General features: G+C 34.1%; 1 protein-coding gene across 5 annotated transcripts; it reads left to right on the top strand.

The window, feature by feature from the left end:
• The first annotated feature begins 479 nt into the window (after nucleotides 1–479).
• LOC122831343 (myelin-associated glycoprotein-like) lies at nucleotides 480–10101 on the top strand. 5 transcript variants are annotated; one of them, XR_006370677.1, is made up of 22 exons: nucleotides 480–635; nucleotides 2850–2908; nucleotides 3023–3406; nucleotides 3499–3786; nucleotides 3891–4184; nucleotides 4873–5253; nucleotides 5738–6025; nucleotides 6115–6408; nucleotides 6575–6613; nucleotides 6824–7162; nucleotides 7256–7552; nucleotides 7646–7751; nucleotides 7884–7931; nucleotides 8716–8742; nucleotides 8830–8877; nucleotides 8954–8980; nucleotides 9060–9098; nucleotides 9175–9201; nucleotides 9297–9335; nucleotides 9435–9489; nucleotides 9578–9611; nucleotides 9909–10101. XR_006370677.1 is itself a non-coding variant. In XM_044117447.1 (22 exons), exons 2-22 carry the CDS (start codon nucleotides 2866–2868, stop codon nucleotides 9933–9935), a joined length of 3135 nt encoding a protein of 1044 aa, XP_043973382.1. In that variant the 5' UTR covers nucleotides 481–635; nucleotides 2850–2865; the 3' UTR covers nucleotides 9936–10101. The 5 variants fall into 5 exon arrangements, 2 of the variants coding, with proteins under 2 accessions (XP_043973382.1, XP_043973383.1); XM_044117447.1 differs by having other exon boundaries at nucleotides 481–635; nucleotides 9424–9489; XM_044117448.1 differs by lacking the exons at nucleotides 7884–7931; nucleotides 8716–8742; nucleotides 8830–8877; ... (1 more) ...; nucleotides 9060–9098; nucleotides 9175–9201 and having other exon boundaries at nucleotides 482–635; nucleotides 9424–9489.
• Nucleotides 10102–11386: the final 1285 nt, after the last annotated feature.

Here is an 11386-nt window from a genome sequence, read left to right as displayed (position 1 = left end):
GACTGATGAAATTTAAGTCTGAAGGGTGAGGAGGGTTTTTACCTGCTATTCTGAGGACAATAATAATAATAATAATAATAATAATAATAATAATAATAATAATAATAATAATAATAATAATAATAATAATAATAATAATAAAAACGTTTTTCTAACTTCAACATCAGCCCTACGTTTTTATTCACAAAGATATGTATGTTCATAAAAAGATATATTCCTGCCCATAACTTGATAGAGGGCGCAGTTCCACTTGTCTCAGCGACATGGTGTCTGAATAACATGGAGGCAGAGGAACTGAAAGGAACTCACTCATTAGTAGACCGAGGGCAGCCAGAATAATTTATTTTTGATAAATTGTTATATTTAGCTAAATATTATTGATGAGAGGTGTCAAGGATAAAATGAGCAGGGCTCAAGCTCCTTGCTCCCCAAGCCCGCCCCCACACACGCCTGGCACTTCTCTTTTTTCACTTCCGTATTTTCTGTGTTTTTTATATATATGAAAGGTGTGTTTGAAAGCATCCTTTTGACAAAGCAGTAAGATGCCAAGTCACATCATCCTTCCACACCTTTAGGGAGGACTTCATTAAATTGTGCAGCTTTGAAAGATTTTCAATAAACATCAACATCTGAAGGTAAGTTGGTCTAGACTTTAAAGGATATGGCAAATACGTTATTTTCATATCTTTTGTAAACCTTAAATTGAAAGCTCATATCAAAGAAAATATTGCATTTTTATCTTTTTATTCCCTTATTAGAGCAAATAACAGTAAAAAGGAAATACATAATTTTGCTGCTCTAAATGTTTCACAGAAATTACACCTTCCTCTTTCCTTAAAAGAATAGAAGAAATATTTCTATTAGAATGCAGAACGTAGAATGATCTTATTTGTTTTTCTAAAAAAAAGATGTAATAATTTTGTAATTTTAGAACATCATTAAGTTGGGCAATTAAAGAGCATAAGTAAATTATATTTTGCTTTACGTTTTATTATTTTTGTTTGACATTATTACAGTAATAAAAATTGCTAATTAACATTCACCCCTTATGCATAAACCATTTGTAATTAATTTTTTTATTGCATTTCTCAAGTTTACATGTTATTGCTGGCAACTTTTGTCCATCGACTAGAATAGATGTTAGATTAACAGGTTGTGTTTTTTTTTTCTTTCTTTTGCTTGAACAAGTTTCCATGAAAGAATTTAGAATTTATATTTAGAATCCACAAAACTTTTCCACACGCAACAACTTTTCAAACTTCCTCTTATAAAGTCATTTAAGCTTGAAATCAGATTCAAAGAAGATTTACTTCCTTGAATCTGGTCCTTGAACCACCTACATTGCTACGCCCAACACCTACATTGACCTTATCTTAATTAAAACACAACAACATGTAAATTGCCCAGTGTCATATCTGAATCTTTTTGCTGGGATATCCGATATATTTGAAGGTTTGTCTTTTTGTGGGGATTTGAATTGCTTGGGTCAACCTGGGAGAAAAAGAAAAAACATCAGGAAAAAAAGAAAAAAGAAGTAAAATATGTAAAATTCAGTAACTTTATCAGAAAATTATATGAGAGCGCAAAAACAGAGAATATTGTATATAGATCTATACAGCTAGACTCCTCGTCACTATCTTAATAAAGAAAAAAACATTAAAACTAGCTTCATCTCACACTGTTGAATAACAGCCACTTTTTAAAGTGAGCTTTAAAATGCAAAAAAAAAAAAAAAAGGGGGGGGTACAAGTTTAACATTTTTAATGAGGTTTAAATCTAATTTGTATAAAGTTTGAGAAAGTTTAACTAAAAAATCTGAACTAAAAGGGTTCAAAACTGAGAGTAGCCCAACTTCTGTTGCGGCTCACATAAAAATAAAGTTTTTAAACATGATTCAAGTGTTTCCAGTAAGCTGATGAGGATGTTACTCTACATAAAAAGATTGCCTTCAGAACAGGCATGAGCCCAAACCCACACCCACAGTTTGTGGAGGGGTTGAAGCCGAAAAGGTCCAAACACCAAACAGTGTGAATATCTGACAGAAAATAATAGGAAAACTATATTTATATGATAATTTTCTTCTTTTAAATGCAGTTTTCATTAGATTACTGACCCTCTTTGATTAATTTATTACTCCTGCCTTTGTTTTTGTTTTGTTTTTTTACTTTTAGGACTTATTTATGAACTAACAGAATCCACCAGTACACATTGTAAATACTTGAAATTCCTTACCTGATCTTAAGATTTTGATCAAGACCGTAGAAATGAGAGACATGGTAAATAAGTAGTGAAGACAGAACTGATCACTTTATTCCACTCTCTTTAATTGTTTACAATTGTAAACAAATGTAAACGAGAAAGGGAGCTAATCCAGTTTTGAGATATTGCAATAAATTCATAATTCAGATTATGAATTCTGAGAATTAATCATTTTTTATGCTGTGTGAACTTATTCTTTGATCATGTGAATTTTGAAACTAACACAATCATGAAGATGATCCTCTTAAAGAGTAAAAAAGGGGAAGATTGTAAAGTTTCTTTCTGCTCTGGTAACTTGAACTCATGCATGCAAAACACAACCCACACTACAAAGTCCTCTTTCTGATTTACTTTTAAGATGAGAACTTAGTGTGGAGGAAACAAAAAAGAAACTGTAGAAAGCTTTGTTTAAGATGGGTACCAGTCTTTTTACAGCCTTGAAACTTTTTAACTGCAAAGAAAAGAAAATTAAATGTTTTTGTTAAACAAAATTTGGTAGATTTTAAAAATGGCACAAAGATTTTGATTGTATCATTAGTGATAAGTTGTTTTAATAAATAATACTAATGCACCTCTTTTGTTTCTTTCAGATACGTTTATTTCAAGATGTTTTGGTTTAGACATTTGCTCCTGCACTTCTGGTTTCTGGGTACTTTGCTTTTCTTCTTTTGAATGGTGTAATATTAAATACCATATTAATTTGATGCATCTGATGAATTCTTACTTCAGTAATTTTGACTTACAACTATTTTTTCTCTTGCAGGATGTCTTTACTCTGCAATACAAGCTTGGCGCGTTGACATGCCAAGACATATCAAAGGACTGTTGGGTTCCTGCCTCGTTATCCCTTGTAGCTTTGACTACTATTTGTATCCACCACAAAGAGCAGACAGAGTTGTTTGGTACCAGTATGTGAGCAGGGGATATCCTTTGGTTTATGACAATAGGAACCCTAATGATGTAATTAGCATGTATAGAGGAAGAACCAACGTATACACTTCTAAAAAAGAAAAAACATGCACTCTAAAGATTGAACGTGTGAACTGGAACGACCACAGACAAAAGCTTTATCCTTGGGTGGATCCAAAAAATGTTGGGAGTAGCACCTATGCATTCTATGAAACAACTGTAACAATTGAAGTAGTTGGTATGTTTGTTTGTTTTGGGTTTTTGGCCTTGAACGTCAGTCCATTAGTATGTTGTTGAAAAAGTTTTTAAGTTTTTACATTTTCTTTGTAGAACAGCCAGAGCCACCACAGATTACGATCTTCGGTGAAAGAAAAGTTGGAAATTCTGTAAAGGTGCAATGTTCTGCAAAACACACATGCTTCACCCGTCCACCAACTCTTAGCCTCAACATCGCAATGACAGACAAAGAAGTTATCCACACTAATATATCTGATGGCACTTCTAAAACTACGTTAAAAGGCACTTTAGTCTTAAAGACAGACTTTCAAGTTATTGAGTGCACTGCTGAGCACCCAGGTGGTAAAGCAGCACGAACATCTGAAACCTTAACTGCACAATGTGAGTGATAACTCCCAAGATCAAAATCAGCTTTGCCTTTGTGCTAAACTTAGGTTGTCTGTCTGGAAAAGCTTTAACCATCCTTTTGTTCTTTGTGTTTTTAGGCTCCATTTTCCCACTGAGCATCAGCTCTATATCAACTGAATATCTTGAAGGAGTTCCAAGCCAGGTAACATGTGAAGCTTCATACACTTGCTCCAAAGATGCACCAGTAATCACATGGAACTACGCTAACATGCCAGTTACCACAAATATTAAAACCTCTGGGAGTTTGCAGAAAAGTGTTTCCACATTGACATTTACAGCATCAGCTGAAGACAATGGAAAAGATCTGATATGTTTTGCAAAATTTCCTGGCAGAGAGACCCAGAAGAAGAGCATGACCATACGGGTAAAACGTGAGTACAAATCACAGTTAAACATTTTTAGCTTTTTATTAGGACTAGAATATATTAAACATTTTGTTTAATGTTTTTTAAGTTTATAACAAATTGTGCTAAAAATATTTTCTTCTGTGATTAATGCTGCATCATCTTTATAATACTTTATATGGCCACCTCCTCAGAAGTAATATGTAATAAATATATGGGTGCCTCATGTTCTGCTGTCAACTTATATAAATTGTTCCATTAAAAAAAAGTATCTTTATAGATACTGTTGATAAAAGTCTGTTTATCAAGGCAAATCTGTGTTGCTATAAGTGAAATAATCTGCCAATGGAACAAATACTTCTTCCCCAATTATAAGGAATTATTTACTTAAAATTTACTTAAAACTCTTATATCTTGCTGAAAGGTTTCTTGTAAGTTAATTTTCTCTTATTTCAAGTTTCTTAATATACTAGCAGTAACTGGATCTGAAACTAGATCACCCTGTAAGTCTCAGTTTATTTTTTCCACCACTCTATTTAGTTGGCAGATGCCACCAGAGCACAAACATCTGAATAAAGACAACAAAAAATACTATTACAAATACAACATTCAAATGTAGACATCTATGGTCTGTCCAGGGAAAATCAGTTCAAATTAGGATAAAACTAATGTGGCTAATCAAATATTTGTACTGTTTTGTTTTTGTGTTTTTCAGGAAACATGCTCAATCTGGATTGGTCTTTCACAACTCCAGGAAGCGTGACGGGAATGAAAGGATCATGTGTCATCATTCCTTGCAAGTTTTCCTACAGCAAAGCCCAACCAGGTGGCCTCCAAGTTGTCTGGTACTTGTACCAAAGTAATGGACGCGCAGACGTATTCAACCAAAAACAATCAAATATTTTAAGCAGATATAATGGGATTACACATTTGACTGGCTCTGTGTCAGACAGCAATTGTAGTCTTAAAATAGACCGGCTGGATATGTCTCACAATGAGGATAAACTCTATCCATGGGTTGATATCAACCCAATTACCTCCTACCACTCACAGGGACACTCATTTTTGGATAAAAGCACCAAAATCATGGTTTCAGGTAAGAACACACACACATATATACATATATATATATATATATATATATATATATATATATATATATATATATATATATATATATATATATATATATATATATATATATATATATATATATATATATGTATATACACTACCCTTTTTTGTTCGTCTCAGTTCCAGTTGGTTAACTTCACAACAGACACACTCATTAGTTTTACCAACTTTCAAGAGCAGCATACCAGAACTTCATACACCAAAAAAATGTCTGGGAAAACATTTTCTTGATTAAGCAAAATAAATTTCACAAATATTCATATCCCTTGCAGTTATTTCTATTACAGCAAGAAACTTGTTTCTGTCTCATTTTCTAGTTAAACTGTTGTTTAGGTTAAAATAATGTATGCTTAACTTTTCCTTTCACTCTTTCACCAGTATTTTAAATATCTACATTTTAGATGGAATCATCATAGATTAACATATTTCTATTTTTATCTTCATAGACCATGCACAAGAACCCCAAATGAGCATCATTGATGTTCCTAGGGTGGGAGATCAAAGCAGGGTTACCTGTAAAGTGCAACATACATGTTCTTCTGCTCCTCCTGTCCTGTCTCTGAATGGCATTCCTGGAACAGACCGCACCATTGACTCCTTGTTGTCAGACGGCATTTGGGAAAGAACAATAGAACGAACTTGGAATGTAGAAGAAGACCACAAGAAGGTGGAGTGCACTGTGACCTATAAGGGTGGCCAAAGTGCCAAAAGTGAGCTCCTCCTGGATGTTGAATGTGAGTATAAATATACAGGTTGTGGTTTAAATTGATTAGATTTTTAAGTTTGCTTTACTAGTAAAGTTTCTCAATCGTTTTTTGCTTAGGTCCATTTGAAACAATCAAAATGGTTGAACCTCCAGGAAAGCTGACAGAGGGAGTGGCAAAGAGTGTAATTTGTTCTGTGTCCTACAAGTGCAAGACAAATACACCAAGAATTGAGTGGAACTTTTCAGACATGCTGTATTTACAAAAGCACAAACAAATATCTAGTAATATGTATACCACGGAGTCCAATCTTACGTTTATTGGCTCCCTTGAAGACAATGGAAAACCTCTGACCTGCACTGCACATTTTGCCACTGGAGAAACCTCAAACTCCTCACTTCTTCAGATAAAAGGTGAGTTTTTGCATTTGACACACATTGTTTACTACTGTAGTTACAATTCAGAGAACCTTTCAAAGGTAAGGTTATAGCTTTCACTTGGGTTTATTGACTAGCTTCTAATCAAAATTGTCTGTTTATCTTGATGATAAAATTTAAATAAATTTATTCATTTTTACAGAATATGTACCGGTTGAAGAAGAACTGAACGAGAAAGATAGTGAGCTCACCTTTCTTTTTTCTTACAATAGACAACTTACATAAGACAAACTGATTTCCTGCTTTTTTTCTCTCTTTGTGTTCATTATGTCATATTTAAGGCTGTCAATTTTGTGTATCTGTGTAACTTTTATGTCTTCTGTATTGAATATCCTGTAATTTCTGACGGGACCTTATTAAATTTATGTGGTCCTCTTTTCCCCCCCAACAGCTTTCCGTGTCCAGGTTGCTGACGTCCCTGTGAGATTCAGTGCCTTGACTCGGTCCTGTGTGGTCATCCCCTGCAGTTTCCAGGATGACGAGGATCAGCCCCTGACTCGTGGTATCTGGTACAAAAAAACTGGGGGTATGGTGTACCACAATGCCCGCAGTAATGTTTTGGACCACTTCAAGGATCGGACCAAAATTCTGGGAAACCTGAATGAAGGAGACTGCTCTTTGGAGATTGATGATATAAAACCTTTTGACAACGGCCCTTTCTGTTTCTATGGAGAGAAAGAAACAAAGAAATACAGATTTAACAACAGCTGTGTTTTTATTGTCATGAAAGGTCAAACATCCTCACTAATATTTTACATCATTCTGTTTGATTGATTTTCTTACAATCTGAGCAATAGCAAATGTCCTTGGTTTTAATCCTCAGCTTCTCCAGAGAAACCAGTGATGAGCTCAGTTCCAGCTCAAGTGGATGCTGGTTCAACTGTAACTGTCTCCTGTTCTGTCAGTCACTCATGTTCATCACATCCTCCAACGTTTTCATGGAGTGTCCCTTCCATCAACAACGAGGTTTCAGACACTGCCATATCACGAGGTGTCTGGAAGACGACATCCACCATCACGTTTCTGGTTGCTGGAGGAGATGGACTGAGAAACCTAAACTGTACCGCCACCTTCTGGCGTGGAAGGAATCAAACCAGGACTTTCCATTTAATTGTAGAGGGTTAGACTCAACAAACTTTTTTGTTATCAAAGCATTGGACACAAAGAACTGAGAGGTTTTCTCATTATGTTTATTTTAAATCTTCATCTCCAGGAACTATGAAGTACCAGATGCAGAAATCTATCCCTGTGGTTATTCCTGTCATCATTTTAGTGCTGATCATCTTTGCTGTGCTTGGCATATTCTTCTACAGGAAAAGGTGAGAAAACCTCTCAAAATCGACTAATATACAATTTTTGTGTATTGTGCTGATGACTGTTGACCTTAAAAACTGAGACCAAATAGAGTAACTGAAGTTGACCTAAAGAAATTACAATTTTCTCATCACCAGAAAACACACCAATGACCCTATGAGGCCTCCGCCAAGACCGGAGAAAAGGCAAGAATTTTACCTCCAAGACTTTTTAGAGAATAAACAGATTCTCAAATTTTATTTCTGCAAAAGGTTAGAGCAAATATGTGAAGAACAGATCCCTCTCAAATTTTCAGATAGATTACAAATATAACAAATGACCCAAAAACGGTTTTTGTCCAATATATTCTCAAATTTTCTTAAATGTAAATGGAATGGGCCCTCTGTTTAAAGAAAACACAAACTCAACTTGATCAGCGTAATTATTAAGAAAATATAACTTATAACAATAACTAATAGTATAATAAAAGTAGTAAGAAAAGCAAGATAAAATGCACTATTAAAATCAAACCAACTAAATCAAAACCCTCAAATATCCACCAGCAGTTATGATAGAAACCTAGTGCAAAAGGACATGGTACAGCCTTAAATGAAACTTTAAATCCAAATAAAACCTGATACAAGGCTAATTATTCTGTAATCCATTCTATTTTTTCTGTTTCACTTATGCAAGATGTTTGCTTAAGTGCTGTGCTAATTTGGTATTTCTGCTCTCTGTTAAGATATGAGTTGTTAATTTTGATCATGGATAAAATGAAGGAAGACGTCCTGCCTCTCAAACTAAACATCTTGATTCAGTTGTTATAGATATTAATGAGTATTTGCTCATTATTATCCACCTGCACTGATTAGCAACAGTGATCTTACATGTTTGGAATAAGAAATTTATATCAACTCTACTTTACTCTCACATTCAAATGTAACATTGTGACTCTGATAAATGGATATTTACATCCCTGTTCTTTCACAGGAGATCTATTTGGGGTAGGTTATCCAGGTGAGCTGAATTAAACAATTTACTCAGAGTTTCTTTTTGTTTTTGAATAAGCAAATATTAAATCCAAAACCATTTTAATACCTATAGGAGATACTTTGAGGGAGATGGAGAGAAACCTCCAAGGCCAGAAAAAAGGTACAAAGCCAAAAAGCTCTTTTTGAAACTGTGCAGTTGAACACATACATAAAAACTAACAAATGTTTCTGTGCAGGAGGTCAGTTTGGAGCAGGTTTTCTCGGTAAGAACAACAAGAAGCAAATTCTTCCCTTTTAATCTTCAGTACTAAAGCCTGATGTTAACAACACTATTATTTTCAGACAATCAGAGGAAACTCGAGTTGGCTGGCGAAACACGAGGTAGGAACATTTTTTGTTATTAAATCTATTCATTCTTAATGTTAAAGTTACTAAAAGTTAAATGTTTCCTCTACAGAAAGTCTTTCTGGAATAGATTTTCAAGGTAACAATTTCATGTTCTTTACAAACAAGAATATCAGACATTAAGTGATTAAAAAATGAAAAGTAGACTAAGAACAACATGTACAATTGTTCCAGACGCCCAAACAACTCGGCTGACCTCAGAGTCAGTTATCAGTAAGTTTTCAGCCGTGGTTTCAAAAATATTTTATAATGAGCAGGAATGCTGAAAATGTAATATTGTGAAATATGTTTTTGCTCCTAGACGTGATGCAGAAGTGGTTTTCTGTGACAAACAAGTCAACAAACAGCGTTATCCGTCACCAAAGAAGTGAGTAGAGCAACTGTTTATTTCAGGCTTCAAAAGATTGCTGTGATTAATTTGGTTCTTTATTCATTATCATGTTTTGTTCATCCAGTAACCAAAGACGACCTGCCCCGCCCACACCAGAGGTCAGTTGCAATGTTCATTGAATTTTATCATTTACAGCTTTTGTGAGGATGTTTCAGTCAATTTTTCTTGTTGTACATTAAAAATAACTATTTTCCCTGTTGATCAACTTCCCAGTAATGGTCTAAAATCTAAACCTTTGGGCTTTTATTGTTTATGAAATGATAATCTCTTATTAGATCAAACAACATTTTTGATCATATTTGTCAAAAGCCTTCATTGAGTACAATACAAGCACAGAAAGTTTATTAAGCAATAAGGAACCAATTAAATATTTTTTCTTACCTTTTTCTTTACAGGATTTTAATTTGTACGGCAACATTTGAATAAACAGTCTGAGCATCGACTTGGATGTGCTTTTCTCTTCTTCTGCTGTCAAGTTTCAATTTGTGGTCCACATTTATAATCATGTTATTCTCGCTTGTTCTGCTTTTCATTTCAATGGCAAATTTTTACTTTTCATTTAAGGAAGAAATAAACAATAATGAATCACGAATGCCTCATTTCTGTATTCTCTGCCATAAAGTTAGGGGATAAAGGAGTGTCACGCAAGATGGATTATAATCAAAATAAAATTTATGGTTCACATAAAAAAAAATCACAATGTTTCTCAAGAGTTGCAAATGATTGGACAAGGAAACTAATAATGCGTTTTTCAAGGACCACGACTGTTTGGACAAACAAAATAAGAGCAGCAACATAAATCAGTGTTTTAATAACAGGAGCATTTTTTTTCCAAAAATGTTCATAAATATAAGGAGGGCTAAATGTTGATACCTTGTCACACTACACTGAAAACAAAGTCCCTTTTGGTTGCTGAAATAATGTGAAAATAACGCAAAATATTAAAAACAAACAATGAAGAAATAAATATATATATCATTCAGAAATCAATGTTATTCAAGGGATTGAGACACATAATTTCTTAACTACTTCTCATTCAGACTTTTAAAGCAGTCACCACAGATTGGTGATTTTCTGATATAATTCTTCTGCCTGAACAAGCCAGTCAGGTCAGTGTGTTCGCTTTAGAAACGCCGAGTCTGCAGAAAACTCCCTTCTCGTTGAACTCTGACCAGACCTGCTTTTGCTTGTTATTTCTCTTTTAAAAATGTAACAGTCATAATTTCATGTTAGTTAGCTGGAATTTGAGGAGTTAAGGTCCTAAAAGATTATAAATATTTAACTGTCTTGAGTACAGAACAAATTATTAAGGCATTTATGCATATAAAATATTAAGCTCTCTCTATTTATTGGAATTAATTATTTGAAAGCAGCCATTCTCCATTTTGACACAAGAAGGTGGTATGTTTTCTGTTTTAATGGTAGCTTTCAAACTGTGTTTCATCTACAAAGCTGCCTTGTGCAGTTATTATAGATTGCTATTGTTATGGATGCTGTCCATAACCAGCTATGAACCTCACCGCATGTCACTGACAGAGCTGCATATGTAGAGCTCTGGAAAAAGATAAGAGCCCACTGCACTGAACCCCACTAAAAACCTCAGGTTCTTCCACCAAATATTGATTTTTGAGCTCTTCAGGAGTAAAAACATTAGTGTTGTTTCTAAATAATTATGAACTTGTTTTCTTTGCATTATTTGAGGTCTGAAAGCACTGTGTATTTTTTTGTTATATTCACCATTTCTCATTTTCTGCAAATGAATACTAAATTGTTCAATGTTCATTTTCTGATTATTGCAGCTCATGCTGGGTTACTATATGCTTTATGTTTTTCTGAACAACTCTTTTAGCCTGTCTGTTGGCTTAGAAGGACC

Source organism: Gambusia affinis, linkage group LG05, assembly GCF_019740435.1.
Source record: "Gambusia affinis linkage group LG05, SWU_Gaff_1.0, whole genome shotgun sequence".
Lineage (NCBI taxonomy): Eukaryota > Metazoa > Chordata > Actinopteri > Cyprinodontiformes > Poeciliidae > Gambusia > Gambusia affinis.
This window is presented reverse-complemented; position numbering and strand designations above follow the sequence as displayed.